At 51.1% G+C, this 19,404-nt stretch overlaps 1 protein-coding gene across 1 annotated transcript; it reads left to right on the top strand.

Moving 5' to 3' along the window:
• The first annotated feature begins 480 nt into the window (after positions 1–480).
• OXTR (oxytocin receptor) lies at positions 481–18,037 on the top strand. The gene is made up of 2 exons (XM_030294449.1): positions 481–1,402; positions 17,790–18,037. Exons 1-2 carry the CDS (start codon positions 481–483, stop codon positions 18,035–18,037), a joined length of 1,170 nt encoding a protein of 389 aa, XP_030150309.1.
• The last annotated feature ends 1,367 nt before the right edge of the window (positions 18,038–19,404 follow it).

Raw genomic sequence — 19,404 nt, 5'->3', positions numbered from 1 at the left:
GATGTGCTGGGGTCGGGGGGCGTGGCGGGTAGCTAGTTTGGGAATCTCTGGGAGAGGTAGACTGTTTTGGGAGGCCCAGTCCCGGAGGACAGTGGCTGATTCCGACCCTCCCTTTTCAAGGAGCTGGCAGTCTGGTAGATTCCCGCTCATTTCCAGTGGCTCAGAGGAGGTACCTCAAGCGGGGATTTCTGGGGTGGCGGCTGAACAACCCCCGGGCCGGCCGTTGTGCTCCTAGTCCCAAATAATTTGGGCTTCCTGGGAAGGGGACAACTGAACCGCAAGTGCGTCGGGAGAGAAGTGCTTGGTCTTCTCACGGCCCTCTGGGTTTGTTTCAGGCTCCGACCCAGCAGATCGGTCCGAGGGGTCTCAGGCAGTGGAACCCGAGGAGCCCCCAGGCACGCCGGATTGCGCGTCGGGTCCCGTCCCGCAGCGCCATTCCTTAAAGGGCTCTAAGGCCAGGGGCGCGCGGCAGCCACGGGCATGGAGGGCGCGCTTGCGGCCAACTGGAGCGCGGAGGCGGTCAATGGCAGCGAGGCGCCGCCGGGAGCCGAGGGCAACCGCACCGCCGGGCCCCCGCAGCGCAACGAGGCTCTGGCGCGCGTGGAGGTGGCCGTGCTGTGCCTCATTCTCTTCCTGGCGCTGAGCGGCAACGCGTGCGTGCTACTGGCGCTGCGCACCACGCGCCACAAGCACTCGCGCCTTTTCTTTTTCATGAAGCACCTGAGTATAGCCGACCTGGTGGTGGCAGTGTTCCAGGTGCTGCCGCAACTGCTCTGGGACATCACTTTCCGCTTCTACGGGCCCGACCTGCTGTGCCGCCTGGTCAAGTACCTGCAGGTGGTGGGCATGTTCGCCTCCACCTACTTGCTGCTGCTCATGTCTCTCGACCGCTGCCTGGCCATCTGCCAGCCGCTGCGGGCGCTGCGTCGCCGCGCGGACCGCCTGGCGGTGCTCGCCACGTGGCTGGGGTGTCTGGTGGCCAGCGCGCCGCAAGTGCACATCTTCTCGCTGCGCGAGGTGGCCGACGGCGTCTTCGACTGCTGGGCCGTCTTCATCCAGCCCTGGGGGCCCAAGGCCTACATCACGTGGATCACGCTCGCGGTCTATATCGTGCCTGTCATCGTGCTCGCCGTCTGCTACGGCCTCATCAGCTTCAAGATCTGGCAGAACTTGCGGCTCAAGACCGCGGCGGCGGCGGCGGAGGGGCAGGAGGGCGCGGCAGCGGCGGGCAGCGCTGGGCGCGCGGCTCTGGCACGCGTCAGCAGCGTGAAGCTCATCTCCAAGGCCAAGATCCGCACCGTCAAGATGACCTTCATTATCGTGCTGGCCTTCATCGTGTGCTGGACGCCATTCTTCTTCGTTCAGATGTGGAGCGTCTGGGACGCCAATGCGCCCAAGGAAGGTAGCGCTGGTGGGGAACTGGCGGGGGGCGGGGTGGGGAGTGCGGCGTCCTTGCCTCGCTGTCTCTGCACGTCCAGGGCTCTAGGGGTCTCATGCGGGAGAGGTGGGCCTTGGAATCCTGCAGAGCTGGGTTTGAGTCATGGCTCCATTATCAAGGGATTTGGGGGCTTAACTTCCCTAAGCCTTGGCTTACTCTTCTGTAAAATGACCGTGATGAAACTGCCGGCTCTCATCAGGCAGTAAGGGAATGAAATGAGAAAATGCGCGCCAAGTCCTTAGCACAGTCCTTGGGCTACATATGGGGCGTAAGGTTCATTATTATGGATGAGAAAACTGAGGTTCAGGTGACTTTCCCACATGGTTAGCCAGTGGTGGAATAAACTTAAGAACGCAGGTGTGGGGCGGCTGGGTGGCTCAGTAGGGTGAGCGCCAGACTTGGACTCTGGTCATGATCTCCCAGTTCGTGAGTTCAGGCCCCACATCGTCATCGCTGCTGTCAGCCCAAAGCCTGCTTCAGGTCTTCTGTCCCTTTCTTTTTCTGCCCCTGGCCCGCTTGCATGCTCTCTCAAAAATAAATAAACACTTAAAAAAAAAAGAAGAACTCAAGTCTAAAGCTTCCACCGCTTTAAATTTGCGTTGAACTTGACTTTAAATTCAAGTCAGCCCAAACACACAGTATGTGGTGGCTGGGGCTTCGGGGGATGTGACGTAGAGTCCCTGAACCCCTTGCCTGGTGGAGGTGGTAACCCTCAAAGTAGAGAGGTGGGTGCCCCAGAAGGTAGAGGGGCTGGGGATGCCTGAGACTAGAGACTGTTTGTTGCTTGTGCTGGGGAGGAGTGGGGGTGGGGGAAAGGAAGGGAGCCCAGATGCACACTTTCTGATTTGACCTGGGAGCCTGGGTGGTTTCTGTAGGCAGGGAATGCACTTCCAGATTGGAGGACTGAGGAGGTCAGGGCTGAGGGTGGCCAGAGGCTGTTGTCTGAACTTGGCCACTGTCAGGAAGGCCCGGAGGAGAGCGTAGAATGGAGTAGTCTGTGGGGAGGGAGCTTGGGAGAGCAGAGAGCACCTTGGGTCCTGGGGCTTGTGGCCACCACTGGGCTGCTGCAGGCTCCTGGCAACTTGGCCTTCAGTGCACACGTCTCCAGCAGCTCATTTGCAAAGAGTAGGAGGGATGATCCGAGGTGGCAACTGACTTACACCTTTTTGTTTGAGGGTAAAAGATCGTAACACTACACTGGGATGCAGGTGAGTCAGATGCTTATAAGGAAACATGGAGGGGTTTGCTTTCACCCTTTCTGCAAAAATGTCCCATTTTTAAATATAATCACTCCTGCTCCCAACAGTCTAAAATACAACCTTCCCATGGAAGCAGAAGTCTCCCTTCATTCAGCTGGATCACTTAGCTTTGCTCTCTTCCAGAAACCACAGACTCCTGGCTTTAACCAGCCCTCCCCGTTAACCTAGTGTTTGCCTTAGTGGCCAGGGCAATTATCATTCGACATGTACTGAGCACCTGTGGGATGTCAGGCTGGGGCAGTGTGGGGTGAGGATTGCTATGAAGACTCAGCAAAGCCAGCCTGGCTCCAAGGTGCAGCCTGTGGTCATGCCTTGAAGAAAGGGTTCAGGGGTCCAGAGAGGAGAAGGTACTTGCTCCCGGTCACACAGCAAATCGGAGGCAGAGTAGAGCTATTTTGTCCTGTGCCAGACTTCTTATGAAGGACACATGAGTAGGGAGCTGGGTTGGGCAAAAGCCGGCAGTGGGTGTTTCTAATCAGGGCATCAGGCTACACCTGTTTCCTGGGCAGAAGCTGAAGATTCAGACCTGAGTCTTGAGGGCTCAGACACTAGCCCTTGAGGAAGTGAGACTGATACTGAGCAGATCCTGGGGAGATATACTGGGGAGTCTTCCTTCCAGTGCTTACTAGTGTGGGATTTCAGGTGAAGGGTCCTCTTCTCTACCTTGTTTTATTTTGTTTTCTTTTCTTTTTATTTTTTTAATGTTTATATTTGAGAGAGAGAGAGAGAGAGAGAGAGAGAGAGAATGGGGGGGGAGAGGGGGCAGAGAGAGAGGGAGACACAGAATCCGAAGCAGGCTCCAGGCTCCGAGTCATCAGCACAGAATCTGATGGGAGGCTCGAACTCACAAACTGTGAAATCATGACCTGAGCCAAAGTCAGATGCTTAGCCCACTGAGCCACCCAGGCACCCCAATTCTACACTTTAAAAGTACACCAGACAGTCCATTTCTCTGTCTTAAAACACAGAGAGAGAGGGAACCCTCAGCTAAAGTGGGGGCCAGAGGCCTTTTGGGTACATGTGGTCCCTTGAGGATTTCCGGGCAAGACCTTCAGTAGAGCCGGACCCCTGTTCTCAGGCTCCAGAAGTGGGGAAAGAAACAGACTCTAGGAACCTCCTATCTCCCCTGTGTTCCTGTGCTTCTTTCCCAGTTCAGAGGAAAAGGTGGGTGTCACACGGAGAGCGTAGGTCCCCCTGGTCTTCCTTGATACTCTGTCTTGGGTACTGTGAGAAGAGAACAAGTGCAGACAGCAGGGGATTCATGATACCACCACTGCCACGAGCCAGCGCCCAGTCCCCACGTGCCAGGCCCATCAAGCATCAAGGACTTGGGCTCTGGTCACCAGCCTGGCCAAGTCGTGCCTCGGCCTCAGGGCTGCAGTGGGTCTGAGTGGACATGGGCTCAGCTGGACCGTAAATTCTGTGCCCACTTGGCATTAATTGGGATAAGCGCAAGTAGCAGGTTGGGCCATCAGAAATGATGGTGTTTACAGTCACTTTGGAGACATGACTCTGTCCCAAGGCTATCGTAAGTGTTAAGGAATAAAAGAAAGGTACACTTGAGCTACTCAAGAGATTTTGATCAGCACCGCGGCATGAATGCACAGCCCCCACTTTCCAAGAGGAAGGGAATTCAGAAGAGATGCAAAACAGCGAGATCAGGGCCCCTCACTCTGCTCATCTCCTGGGGAGTGGAGGCTGCAAGCTCAGGAAACCCGTTGAGAGCAGCATGACATTCCTTTGGGGAAGCCCAGGGGCAGACAGCTACAGATGGAGGTGGAGGGAGTGGGGCAAATGTGGGGTCTGTTCCTGCCAATAGCTTCATGATGAACACCTCTGAGAGAATAAGAAACTCCTTAACCACTGGCTACAGATCATGGGCCGAGTGAATGGAGAAACCATGCTTGTCTTGGCAGCTGGCCTTGTGGTCCTTCACAGGGCTCCAAGTCTCTGCCTCCTGTAGGGGTTGTGTGCTCTGGCATTCTCTCCAAACCCAGATGCTTCTTTTACATCGCTCTCTTGGACATCGCTCTTGATGGACTTCTTTACCTCATACCCCTTTATTCACACCAAGCGCCGCCTTCATGGGTTTAGAGCTCTCCTTGTTCCAAAAGTAATGAGAGGTAGGCCACAAAGATTCAGGCACCGCAGGGAGATAAAGTAGATATGGGGAGACTTGGATGAAAGGGGAAGAGGCATAGGAAGATTATAACATGATTATAATAATAATAATAAAGGCTCTGTGGGTAGAGGTGAGCCGTGTACAGGGCTTCCTTTTTGTAAGAGCCAAAGGAAAGAAGGAAACTCTCAATTTCAGTATTTCCATTGTTCACAAGAAAAAACAGTGAGAGAAGAAGAAAGGAAGAGGAGCATCATGGTAATGTTTGAACTCCTCCCCACCCAAAACAGCCACCTGCTGTTGGAGCCCCGATTTGGTGAGGCCAGTGAGGCCACAGAGGTAGGAGTGAGACCAGACACCCATGGCAGGTTTGGACGAGCCCCACCCAGATGTATCCTTCACAAGCAAATCCCAGTATCAAAGATTGGGTCAACCTTTCCCCCCTGAACTCAGTAGGTTTGCTTTGTTGCTGGTCCCAAGGACTCGGACCCTGGAGTAGTTCTGAGAGAGGAGGTGGAGAGGGGGCATATCTGTATTTCCAGGGATTTGTCAATGCTGCTTGGTATAGTGGAGCTGATTTTGAGTCTCTGTGTCTAATGTTTGTGAAATGCCTGGTCCAGTGGGCAGAAATGAGAGAGGAGGGGGGGCGGGTTGGACAGGTGTGCTATCTGTACATACCAAACACTATTTGTGGCTCCTGTCTGTTCAGCAGAAGGTGCCTGGAAGCTAGAGGAGAAGCTTTTGAATTAAAAAAAAAAAATCTCACAGTTCATAGTGAGCCAAAGTTCATAGATGAGCCAAAGTGTTCTTTCAGAATTCTCTCAAAATGGCCGATTTCTGTGAGAGCAGGAAACTGCCCCGAGAACAGGGTGGGGACCTCCACTGCGTGGAGATTGCAGAAGAACCAAGAGATCCATCTGGTGGGCCGGGACAGCAGACAGGCACTGTGGAATCCCACATCACACGTGCAGAGAAAACCACATGGTTGGCCTGTGCTTGGAGTTGGCTCTGCCATTTTCTCCTGTGTGTCCTTTGAGCAAGTGGTTCTATCTCTCTGGGCCTCAGCTTCGTCCTGTGTATAATCAAGGAAGCAGAGCCTGCTTGTGGGGTTGCTGTGCAGATGACCTGATAGGACCCGTGGCACCTGGGGCCATGTGATCCGTGTCGCCCTTCTCCTCCTCTCCCCCCATCCGACTTGTTAAAAGTTTTGTTTGCATTCTTGAGACCGACTTTGAGAATTTTGGCAGGTATTCCTGAGGGAGGAAGTGGGCATTTTTCTCTTGAGAGCCCAGCGTAAGGGGGTGGGGGTGGAAGCCGAGCCTGCTGGACAATAGGGAGGTTGGTATGTGGGGGAGAAACTTGTTAGGGCTGGACTAGGAGCGTTGTCACAACAGGGACACCTTGTGTGACAGTGCCTAGCATAGGGCTGGGCATCCATTGGGAGCTCAGCCAATGCTTGCTGAACAAATAGGAAGGATATGGGAGGAGGAAGGTGCTGGAGACGGGCCGCAGTGGATGTGTGGAGTTGGACTTGGGAGAAATAAGGGTTTTCTTTTGTTGTTGTCGTTGTTTTCTTAAATTTTTAAAGTTTATTTTTTTATTTATTTTGAGGGAGAGAGAGAGAGAGAGAGAGCGAGCGAGCATGAGCAGGGGAGGGGCAGAGAGAGGGAGAGAGAGAATCCCAAGTAGGGATTCAGTGCTGTCCGCCCCGTGCCCGATGCGGGGCTGGAACTCAGGAACAGTGAAATCATGACCTGAGCCAAAACCAAGAATCAGACGCTCGACTGACTGGGCCACCCAGGTGCCTTAGAAATAAGGGTTTTCTAAGTAGCCTTCCAACAACAGAACTGGCTACCTGGGAAAGAAGTGAGTGGTCACTTGGGGGCAACCAAACATCTATCGGGGGTATTGTCCTAGGAGGAAGGTGGAAATGCCCAGGGGCTTGGTTTTAAGTGTTTCCCTGCCTGAAAATGAGCTGCCCAGCTCCTCCCTTTCTCTATGGAACTGTGGTCCCTCCGATGTGGCCCTGCCCACCTCACCATTCTGAGGATATTGTGCCCAAATTTTGGGTGGGCCAGACACCTTGCGGGGGAGGGGGGTCTGCTCTCCAGGTGACCCACTGGTACGGAGAGCAGTGGGGGAGGGAGGGCAGGCAGGTGGAGATTGGACAGATCATTCTTTGCCCTGAAGAGCTCTCAAACTTGGCCCCTCTGGGTGTAAATTACAATTAGATGGACAGTTAACGATCACACTCTTGGCATTAAGCAGTTGTGAGTTATGTTCTTGGCTAATGCTCATGCTTTCCTTTTGAGTTTCTGCCCCAGGTGACTTTACCCTTTTTCCCCCCAAAAGGTTTGATTAATAACAGCAAAAAAGAGAGGGAGAGAAAAGGAAGAGAGAGAGAGAGAGAGAGAGAGAGAGAGAACAAAAGGGAGAGAGAGAGAGAAAGAAAGAGAGAGAGAAGAAAGATCTGTTGGATGAGGCTTTGCTATATACTTTTTCCCATTTGATGGATGTTTGGGATGGTGGGGAGGCTGTGGGGGGCTGTGGGTCAGGAGGTCAGTTCCTGGAGCAGGCCTGCCCCTGGCTTCAGGGCATCTCTGGAGAGCCTGGGCTGGCCGGTCAGCTATCTGAGGGGTTGGTCCACCTGACACCCCCACTGCTTTGTGCTGGCAACTACTGGAAGCAGAGGGAACCCCACAGGGCTCACTCCCAGGGGCTGAGGCTGGGTGGGGGCTGACCTGTGCTCTGCCAGACCCCATTGCGTCAGTCCCAGAAGACAGCAGTGAGCACTGGTGACAGCCCCCTTCAGAGACCTGGCCTTGTCACCATCTCTGTGATTTGGGGCACGTCTCTGTGTGATGGCTGGGCCTCTGTCACTCCCATCCGAACAATGGGGATAGAACATGACACCCTCTCTGGGCATCCACTTCGGTGACGTGAGGAGTCGGATGAGTTGGTGACAGTAGCCACCACTGGGTGAGTACCCAGCCCCACCTCTCATCCTCACCTGAACACAGCAAGGTGAGGGGGCTTTATCCCCATTTTACAGAGGGGGAAACCGAGGCTCGGAGAGGCATGACCTGCTCGAGGATGCGGTTGAGTAAGCAGTGGAGCTGGGATTTGAACCCAAGCCCTCTCACACCAGAGACTGCCAGACTGCACTGCCCCTCCTCCCCAGGCCAGCATTTTCAAGGTGGACCACCATGTTCGGCCTTGGCATCTCCTGGGTGCTTGTTAAAAAGCTGATTCCTGGCCCTGCCCCAGAGCCCTGCACCCTCTTTGCAGCCCCAGTATCCCTACACGCACCCACCTGGCTGCACGTCCGCTCATAGCACCACCCCCTTGGCATCCTGGGTTCAAAGTCTGTGCTTCTCAGCTACTCCTGCTACCCACTGACCCCTCCATCTTAGGAGTACCACACCTGTCATGGTGACTCTTCCCTTTCCATCACCAGCTTTTGGTTGAGAGCAGCATGTCTTGACTTTGGCACTACGGCATTCTGGGCCAGATAATCTCTGTTGGGAGGGTGGCCATCCAGGGCACTGTGGGGGTGGCTCACAGCATCCCTGGCCTCTACCTACTAGATGCCACTGGCTCCTTTCCCTCGGTTGTAACCACCAAAAGTGTTTCCAGACATTGCCGAATGTCTCCTATGGGGCGGAATCGCCCCAGGCTGAGAAGCAGTGGTTTAGGCCCACTATGTAGGTGTGGCCTGAACTGATATCTAATGAATGAGGGCAACCTCATCTGCCCTGAGCTCTGGCCAGTCTGCCTAGTATACCCCCAGCCAGGCCAGATGACTTGTCAGTCCCCACGAGGTCCTTTTGCTTTGCTCCCACGCTGATTCTCTTCCCACCACGGGAATGCCCACCCCGAGTCTCTTCTGTGGAGACCCATCATCCTTCACAGGCCAAGTCCAAGCGTGGGCTGCTCTGTGGCACAATTCCAGTGGGTACCATTTACCTCCTGGCCTGTGAGAATGATGCTCCCAGGAGCTGTGCAGGGCACAACTCGAACAGCTGGACATGGAAGCCTCATCCAGTGTTCCCATGAAACCTTCCCTGCTTCCCCCAGCTGGAGGCCTCCTTCCTCCTCTGAAGGAGGGAAGTTCATTCTGCAGTCATTAGTGCCTCCGAGGGTCCTGTCCATACAACCTCTGCCTTGGTATCTCAGTCCTCCAGTGAGGAGAGTTTGCAGGGAGCCAATCCCTAGTTCCTCACCTGCCCTCCTGTGGCCAACGGCTGACATTTGCATAAACATGGGACAGCCAGGCCAAGGTGGGTTACAGAGCTTTGGGGGCAACACCCCCATTTTCTGCTAGGCTGGTGTCAGGCTCTCAGGTCCCGAGGTGTATGTAGCACGATGGGGTGTCAGCAGTGACCTTGGGCTGTTGACTAAACCTGCCTGGAGCCCAGTTTTGTGGAGTTAAGAATAGAGTTTAGGCTGTGGGGAGGGTGGGCTGTGCCCGTGGCACAGTGCCTGGCATATAGTAAGTGCTTAATAAATATTTGCTTTAAAAAGGAGAGCAGTTCCAAGACATGTCAGGTCCTGGGCCGAGTCAGTGCAGTTGGGGGTGGGAATCGTGAGCTCAGGAGTATTTTAGCAGAAGGCCTGCGGTTTCTGGTGAGGAAGGAAGCCCATGGGTGCTCAGAGGGGAAGAGGTGAAGACTAACGAAAGCCCCACCTGGAGGAGGCAGCAGGAAGCCAGGCGGAAAGGTTCTAGCTCTGGATTTTAGAAGCCCCAGAGGACACTTGCATAGGGGGTGGCCAGGGAGGGGGTGTAACCAGGCAGTCATGTGCGAGCATCCCCATTCCTGTGATCTGATTCCTGGCCACGGAGGGGCAGCCTCTGCCAGTCTCTGTCGTGCTCCAGCTGGCACTTCCTGCCCGTTGCCCTGTGCTCCATGGCTCACCCCTCACACCAAAATGGCCCCTCTTGCTCATTCCATTTCTCTCTCTTTCTCTCCACCTGACCTGGATATGAGTGTGAACCTCATTTTCATACAAGGAATGACGTTAGAATCCACTTATCACATTAGAGCCACCTCTTATGGTCAAGCAGGGAAATTGCGTTTTCGCTTTCCCAGCTTGCCATTGGCAGCTGGACGTATCAGGATTTCCCGTCTGCTAATTTCACGCTTCAGTTCACTTCCATCCCTTACAGACCTCTTCCTATTTTCCAGTGTTTGCTGGCAGTCAGGGACAGAGCCACAAATGACACACCATTCCCAGTCACCAGTCTGTAAACACAAATAATGACAGCACGAAGGGATGATGCAGTAAGAGAGATCTTTATTCTCCTCCCACCCCAAGTGTTTACCCCAGGAGGCATCAGTTGATTCTGACTCCCTGGTGAAAAACCCTGGAGGGTTTCAGAGAGGGAACCACATTTGAAAAGGGGGCTGTGGGAGCCAGTTGGAACTGCCAATGCAAGGAAGCACACTACATGTTGAGATCATCAGGCACGTAACTTTAGTACTATCTTTCTCCCTGTTGGAGGGATACTTCTCAAACTTCAGCGAGCACACAGATCATGTGGGGGATCTTGTGAAAATGCAGATCCCAATGACGGAGGTCCGGGAGGGAGCCCAGGAGTCTGCATTTTTACCAAATATCCAGGTGCCTATGCATCTGGCCCATTGACTATGTACTGAGTAGTAAGTCTTTAATATCTTACCTCTGTTACCAAAATGCACAGTTTGCCTTTGCACATAGGCTGAAATTGGCTGCAAGACTTGTCATTCCCTGCATGGTAGAGAAGGGCTGGTCATTTATAAGAAAGCCCCAGCGGTTGTGCTTCCAGAAGGCGGTTATTCCTTTGGTTCAGCCCAGTGAGCTCAACTCGTTTCCCAGATTTGAGCAGGGACACAATAGGAGCCCATTTAAAGCGCCATAGCCCACGAATTTGGCTCCTATTCCTGACTTTAGGATACATGGGGAGATCACACAGCTGTGAATTTTAAAACAATTCCAATGTTGTAAAATTGTGGTCTTTTCTAAGAAGGCGATCTATTGTAATACATATTAGTATTCAATTTTTATGTAACTGTACATTCAAAACTCATTAAAAAAAGAAAAAGGCCTTTGGTAGTACACAACTCTCAAATTCCTGCACAGCCCCTATAGGAATAAGGGATTCACACCCAGATTTCCAATCCCCTGGCCAGGAGGCCTTGTACCAAGCAATTGGTTTCTGGAGTGAGGGCCTCTTATAAAAGTTGACAGGCTTGATTTGATGCAAATAAGAGACATTAGATAAGCCATACGTCTTTGAAGTGTACGTGAAATGCATTGGTCACCTCAGGCACACACAGCCCAGAGAGGCCGTGGCCAGCTGCCCGTCAGCTGTTCTGGGCTAATTTGGGCCTTCGGTGGCAGGGTGGAGGGGGTACTGGGAAATCCGAACGTGGGAGTTCTTGGGGCTTGAGTAAAGCCAGGCTGGTAGGCGGGTGGAAGGCTCTGGGGCATACCGTCCTCGTCCTCAAGTGGCCCTCTGCCGCCCACCCCTCCATGAGTCACAGTGCCGAGTGGAAATGCAGAGTTGTTTCTGTCTCCTGGGAGTACTGTTGGCCAGCAGGGTATGTTGCCTTTTGGTGGGTGGCCATTTCTGCTCACTTCCCCTGCTTGGCACATAGGAGCTCCCACTGGAAGATCACCCTTAGCTTTGGACCCACCAGCCTGTTCCCCAGTGCTGCACCTCCCTGTTTAACAGCCCGCCTGTCATACGTCTGTCTTTCCCTTGAGGTCAGGTCCCCAGGGCTGCTGCTGCAGCAGCGGGTACAGGGCATGGAAAGAATGCAGGAACATCCTCTTCCTCAGAGAAATGCCCCAAGCTCATGGCCAGGCAGGTGTGAGGGCCCAGTCCGTGGCCCAGTACCTCCCACGGACCCTCCCTTTCCAGCAATGACCAGAGAGAGCAGGTTGCACTGCTCAGGGCTCCATCCAGGGGAAAGATGTTATTTTTATGGGGGGCAAGTGGAAGAAACAGGATTCTGAGACCCTGAAATCCTGCCCTCTCCCGGGGTTGCCGCCACGTTCCCTTTTGGGTTTCTCATGTCACTGGCAGAGAAGGTTTTTCCTAATGAACTGTCTGGAATTCCTTTGGTATCACATAATCCAATCCCAGTGCTCTGGGTTTTGATTTTTTTTTCTTTTTGAATTTTTGAAGTCCTGGAAAAAAGGACAAAGGACAATTTCTTTAATCGACCTGAGATCAGAAGCCCCCAAACTTGGGGCTTTAAAAAAAGTATGCAGTTGGTCATATCTCCTCTCTGTTAATGATAATACTAATCACCTAAATTAACACTGCCATTCACAAAGCCCTTTTATACTCTTTTCCCCCAGTTTTCTTAAAGTCCTTGGGAGTGTTATCTCCAATTTATAGGTAAGGATGTTAAGGCTCATACAGCAGGTGTGGCTCAGAGAAGGAGAGTTCAGACACCAGGGATTTGCATCTGAATCCGGGGTCCCTGGCTCCTCCTTCCGACAACTGAGCCCATGACCCTCTGGGGCCCCTCTGTGAACTCGCCCCCATCCTCCTGGCAGCTATAGACCACACCTTTTGAAGAGTCTGGTGGATTCTGACTTCCAGCTCCTCCTTTCTGTGCTCTGACTTCGTCATTTCTCTGCTTTGTGGAAAGTGTGGCCGCGGACCAGGCTCAGAGCTTGGTAGCAGGGACAGCCCTTCAGAGTAGCCTGAATTTAGGCAAAAGGGTAGACTGTTGTACATTTGCATAGATGGGTCATTGCACGCGAGCTGCCCCTGGGACAGGGTGTTGTGCTCTGGCCAAAGGCAGTGCCCTGAAAGGAACTCAGCTGTGAGCCACACTGGCCAGCTCCCTGGCAGCTGGGGGATGAGCCCCCTAGGGCAGGACCCGCGCCTGGGACATCACAGCATCCAAGGAACACTTGCTAGAGCCAGCCTGAGGCAGCATCACTCTGAGTCACCTTTTCATTCAGTGTCCCACCAGCAGCAGCTACCCAGTGGATGCTTGTGTTTTGAAAGAAGAGTGTCAAACAGTATTTTAGTTTTAGAACACCCGGAGAGTGGCGTGTCCTAGAACCTGGAGCTGGAACGCAGCGAGCAGAAAGGAGAGATGGCAGTTTACAGTGCAGAGACGGCAGCTGCTCCCAGCTGTGCCAGGCGTATGCATTAAAACAGATCTTAGCACTGACATTTGCTGGGCAAGATCAGACATTCCCAGGACCCCGAGTAATGTGGAATAAGGTGAGAACATTCTCCTCTAATGCTAGTTCTTTGTTTGAGCACACCTCTGACTTTGTAGAGCCCAGGCGTCCCATAGCGCTCCCTGAAGATGGCCTATTGTTTCATCTGTTTAAACCCATCAGGAAATTGCAAGCTAGCTGAGAAGGGTAGATAAGGTCTGTTGGTTCCACTGGTGACACAGGCATTTAGAGCCGGGAATCGAATCCATAAGCTGACATTCTTGGCCATGCAGTCTGGCCCAAGAGCCACGCTGAACAGACATTGCCATATGGCAGTGCAGCTTCCAGAAGCTCAGCCACTGTGTACTGTGTCCTGTGCCCCACCCTGAGCTGTCTCAGATTCTGAGACACAGCCCAGCCCAGGGAGCGGCCTCTCCCCATTGTTTCACCCATGCTGGTGTTAACTCTTATTGTTAAGAGAAGTAGCATTTATTGGGCATCATGGTAGTGATAATGACAATAGCTAAGTTTGCCAAGTTCTGACTTTTATTGAACCCCAGGAATCGTGGTGGGTACTTGGTATCTCCTGTCTAATGAAACTTGGCAGTGATTCTGTAAAGAAGTTCTTTTTATTACTCCCATGTCACAGATGGAGAAACTGAGGTTAGGAGAGGTTAGGAGACGTGCCCTGGAAAACTCAGGTGCAAAGTGGCAGAGCCAGGACGTGGGCCATGTCTGGGTAACTTGAAAACAAAGCCATTGCTCAGCTCTCCTTCTGGTCGGATGGGAAGAAGTGTGCTGGGCCTGCCCTCTGGGTTTTCCCCTGCCCTTCTGAGCCCCTTCCCACTGCTTTTTAACATCTGCCCCTCCTACAGGCATCAAGGATTGGCTAACTTTTTCTGTAAAGGGCCAGACAGTAACTATTTTAGGCTGGTGAGTATAAGGTCTCTGTAATAGGTACTCAACGTTGTCCTTGTAATGCAAAATTTGCCACAGAAAATATATCAATGAATGGGTGTGGCTGTGTTTCAATAAAACTTTATTTAGAAGAATCAGCATCAGGCGGGTTTTGGCCTATGGGCTATATAGTTTGCTGGCCCCTAGTCTAGACCAGGAGACATTTCTGCCAGGAACAATGGTGATCTGATAGGAAGCGATGTGTTTCCCGTCCCAGGTATACTTAGATATTAAAAGACTATCACTGGGAACAGGCAGTATCTAGCCTCCATGGGCAATTATATCTGTGTGGGCAAAGGGTAGTTGCTGTCTCTGTCCCTCAGATCACACCAGGAGGGTGATTGCCTGGCCAGCATGTGTCTTTGCTTTGGGACTGAGAGGATTCGCTAACTAGTACCAACCTGATGTGTGAATGCTGACCTAGTTATTAATTTCAGGTAGGAACACTGGGTGACTTGTGTGTCCTTGGGGAAGTCATGTCCCTTCTCTGACCTTCACTTTCCTCAACATATAAAATGGGGATGAGTCTGATTTGAAAATCATATGGTCCTGTGCCAGTTTGAGAGGGTGATTCCAGTGGTCAGCATTGCTGTTGTTATGTGCTCCCTTGGAAACAACATCATGAATTGTGAGGACACTGTTTTCCATGCTTTGTTCTGTTCCTGTTCTTCTGAAACCCTATGAAGGTTGCAGCAGTGTGGCCTAAACAAGGTACAATAAGTGCAGAGAGCCAGTGAGGTGCAATCAGTCAGTCACTTACTTGCTCCGAAACCATCAATGGCTCCCCATTGTCTATAGATTAAAGCTCAGACAGCCTGGATTCAAAATCCTCCTCAGCCTAGCTCTTTCCAGTTTCTTTTCCCACACCCCCCCCCCCAACTCCAACTCTGGAAGTCCCTGAATGTTCTTGAACATTCTTTCTTATGTGCCTTCATTCCTATTGCTTCCTTCCTTTGGAATGTCCTCCATAGACTGTTTTTTATTCCCAAATAGCTCTCCTCTCTGCTGATGGCTTGCATTTCCACCACTGGGGACTCATGTTTCTGGATAGTTAAGATATTGGCAAATTTAAAAGTCCAAATGTGCCCTTAACATTTGGCAACCTGACACAAGCAGGTTCAGTTTATAGAGGCTCATCCATCCCCCAAGGAGCCAGGCCAGGCCTGTCATTCATGTCTGTGGCCACCAGGTGGGGGCAGCGGGTGCTGGCCCTAGTCTCAACTCCTCCACCCAGGCTGGCCATGTAGAGGTAGAAAATCTCCCTATGGTTACTTGGGAATCCTTTAACTATTTACTTTTTTGTTGTTGATGTTTCTGTATGCTTTTTTTTTTTAAATAGGAGAAATGAGTTAAATGATCCAAATGTAAAGAGTTGGGCAGGTAGCTTAAGAAAAAAAAAAGATACAATTATAACTGTATACAGTTAGGCAAAAGTGGTGCCTTCCTGTCCAAGGGTGAACTTATTCCTGCTACGACCTTCTCTCTTGTTTATATCCTTACACACCTACATTCTTGCCTTTGTGTCTGATAGTTTACTCGGTGCCCTCTTTTAACTTTTTATAGGTCAATTTTACCTCCTTTATTTTATATGTTTAATTATGATTTTGAGGACATTCTCTTTTTAGTCTTTTTAGGCTTAGTCACTTTTCACCAGAATTTCTAAACTTAAATTGATCGTCTTAGCTCTCCAAATCAAATATTTATTTTTTTCATTCTCTTTTAGAGAAAATGAGGGATTCAGTAGTACTGGCTTTTTCCCCCCTTCACTTTTCCACTTTTTTGTTCTTTACTATTTTAGTCTAAGGATTAGCTAGCTGCTTCTCCTTTGTTTTCTAAACATTCTCTTTGGTGAAATTTTTTGTTTTTATCTGTTGTAGTTTGCTTTTGTGCCAACAGGTGCATCAAGTAATTAGACCACCGGTTCTCAAACATGTGTGTGTGTGTGTGTGTGTGTGTGTGTGTGTGTGTGTGTGTGTGAACCCCCTGGAGGTCTGTCTACAACACACTGGTGAACCTCACCCCCAGAGTCTGATCCAGTAGGTCTAGGGTGGGGCCTGAGAATTTGCATTTCTAACAAGTTCCCAGGTGATCCGGGGATCCCACCTTGAGAACCACTGCATTTGTTTTGCAGCCAAACACTTTTCTCCTTTTGGTGCTTGGCGACTTTGCTTACAAATGTCTCCATGCTCTGCATCTGTGGTGGCATCGAGATCTTGTGGCTCCTCTGTCCCTGTGAGAAATCCTTTCCTGGATTTAGCTCGAATTCTGGAGTTATTTTTTGAAAACTTTTTGCAGAAAAGACCAAGACCAGCAGATTTCCCCTTCTTGCATTCTCGGGTACATGGTTTTCCTTGCAGGTCTCTGCTCCTCCATTGATAGGAGAGGTCTGCAGTTTGTCAGATTGAAGTCCATTGCAAGAAACTCAGATTTTTTTCCCCCTCCTTCTACTTGGAAGTATATAGGATTAGGAATTTTTCTTTTTTCTTTTCTTTTATTTTTTTAAATGTTTATTTTTGAGAGAGAGAGATTGAGCGCTAGCAGGGGGAAGTGGTGGTGGGGAGGGACAGAGAGAGAGAATCTGAAGCAGGCTCCAGGCTCTGAGCTGTCAGCACAGAGACGAATGTGGGGCTCGAACTCACGAACTGTGAGACCATGACCTGAGCTGAAGTCAGGCACTTGACCGACTGAGCCCCCCAGGCCCCCCAATTTTTTCTTTTGATTTTAAAGTAGACTCTACACCCAACCTGGGGCTTGAACTCATGACACCGAGATCAAAGAGCCACATGCTCTACTGACTGAGTCAGCCAGGTGCCCCAGGATTAGGAATTTTTCTTTCCCCTTCAAGCTTGAATTTGTGACAAGCAGTCAGAAGTTGATCATTGATTTTGCCTGGAACTCAATAAATCCGCAGTATGACAGCTTCTGCACAGTGCCTCAAATAATTTCAGTGTAACCTTTTTTCCTGTGTGAGTCCTATTTGCCGTGCTGAAGCAGTGCTCCTAGAGGTATCTTCACAGAACCCTCCATGTTCTCAACTGTGAAGACAGCATACACTTTCTTGCTACCATGCCTTTGCCTGTGTCCTTCCTCCTGCCCGGAGCACCCTTCCTCCCTTCTTTGCCTGAAGACTTGTAAGCATCCTTCGGGTATCAGCTCAAATGCCGGTTTCTGTGGGGCTGGCCGTGATTCGCTCAGAGTTGCACCCCTCCTCGGTGTGCCCACCCTGACCTGCATCGTGCCCACCCTATAGTGCTACTCATTGTGTTTTTGTGTCCCCATTGCCTAGCCTGGTGTGTGGCACATGGTCATGATAGCAGCCACTGTGTGTTGGGCACTTGCTGTATACCAGGCGTTTTTGAATCCTTGCAGATTCCTGTGAGGTTTGGATACTCTTGTGAGCTCCCCTGAAAGATAGCAAATAGCAGTATCTTGGGGAACTAAAGAACATGGTGCTGGTGGCATGAAAATACAAACTAGGTCTGGCAGCTTCCAGATCCTGTGCTCTTGGGCACTCCCAGTCGTAGGCACTGGATACTTGCTGGGTGAGTTATGAATGAACAGGTGGCCATGACGAGTGCAGCTCCTGCTGACGGAAGCATGAGGCGGGTACGCTTTTGGTGAGAGAAAGGACAGAGAGCATTCTAGGCTGGGCTGAGCCTGGGAAGTGTTGGGGGCGGGGGCTGTGTGCAGGCTGAGTGCATGCCCAGAGCTAGGGTATGTATGGAAGGAAGACAGACTTTGTGACCCGGCACCTGGTACCTGGGAAAGGCTGTTCTCAGGAAATGGTAGGGACTCCTCCAGTAGTGATGGGCTGTTCTCTTCCCCCTACCCCCCCACCCCCCGACAGCCTCGGCCTTCATCATAGCCATGCTCCTGGCCAGCCTCAACAGCTGCTGCAACCCTTGGATCTACATGCTCTTCACCGGCCACCTCTTCCATGAACTTGTACAGCGCTTCCTCTGCTGCTCCTCCAGCTACCTGAAGGGCAGCCGGCCGGGAGAGACCAGCGTCAGCAAAAAGAGCAACTCCTCCACCTTCGTCCTGAGCCGCCACAGCTCCAGCCAGAGGAGCTCCTCGCAGCCATCCACGGTGTGACTGGCCCGGGGCCAGGACTGCCTCCCACGGCTCAGCCTGTGCCTACACGGACAGTCCACCCCTTGGTGGCATGTGTGCGTGTATTTGAGGTACCTTTCAGTTTGCACCCTTCCACACCTTGGGGTAGCTTGAGCGGGGAATTCTGACACGGGGGTTGGGGAAGTAGTCCTCATGGTGGAAGATGATGGGGTGACTGATCCATCCAATCCCTGGATCTCCCCTGGTTTCCCACAGATGTTTGTGTACCCTGACTCCACTGTTGCCCCTCGCTGGTGCATGGGTTGTTTTTTTCTCCTGGACCTGTCATTTCACTCCAGTATCTTTTAACTCCTTTATGCTGGGATCTTGAGAAAGTAAGTATAGGATTGGTGATTCCCTGGGTGTGGAAGCCTAGTGTTCTGAGCTCAGAATAAGGAGTGAGCTCAGCTGTGGAGGGTGGTACCAATATCTTCCTGACTTCAGAGTGCTTTTACCTTTGCATGGACCCATCCCAGCATCCTGGAGCAACAACATGTCAGAAGGTGGCCCTAGGAACAGGGGATTCCCTTATGAAACCATTTGGCATAGGCAGCTGATTAAAACCTGGGTTACAAATGTTTAAGAAGCTAATATTTGTATGAAGCAATTGGGAAAGAAAAAGAAATAAAAGGCATCCAAATTGGAAAAGAAGAAGTAAAACTCTTTGCAAATGACATAATTTTGTATGTAGGCAATTCTAAGGAATTCATGCACTTGTACAAACCGATTAGAACGAATAAGTGAGTTCATCAAGGTTGCAGGATACAAGATCAACATACAAAAACCAGTGGTATTTCTTTTTTTTTTTTAATGTTTATTTTTGAGAGAGAGAGTGTGAGCAGGGGAGGGGCAGAGGAAGAGGGGGAAAGAGGATCTGAAGCCGGCTCTGCACACTGACAGCAGTGAGCCCGATGTGGGGCTGGAACTCACAAACCATGAGATCATGACCCAAGCCAAAGTCGAACACTCAACCGACTGAGCCACCCAGGTGCTCCACCAGTGGTATTTCTTGATTCTAGCAATTAACCATATGAAAATGAAATTAAGAAATAATTCCATATATAATAATTTAAGAAAGGATAAAATAGGAATAAGTTTAAGAAAAAAAGTATAAGACTGATACCCTGACAACTACAAAATATCATTGAAAGAAATTGAAGAAGACTTAAATACATGGAAAGATATCCCATGTTCATGGATCAAAGACTTTAAATATTGTTAAGATGACAGTATTGTCCAAATTGATCTTCAGATTCAGTGCAATCTCTTATCAAAATCCTAGTTGGCTGCTTTGCACAACTTGATAAGCTGATCCCAAAATTCATACAGAAATGCAAGGGACCCAGAAT

This window comes from Lynx canadensis, chromosome A2 (genome assembly GCF_007474595.2).
Source record: "Lynx canadensis isolate LIC74 chromosome A2, mLynCan4.pri.v2, whole genome shotgun sequence".
NCBI classification, from domain to species: Eukaryota; Metazoa; Chordata; class Mammalia; order Carnivora; family Felidae; genus Lynx; species Lynx canadensis.
The sequence above is the reverse complement of the archived record's forward strand: the minus strand, read 5'-3'. Positions and strand labels throughout refer to the sequence as shown.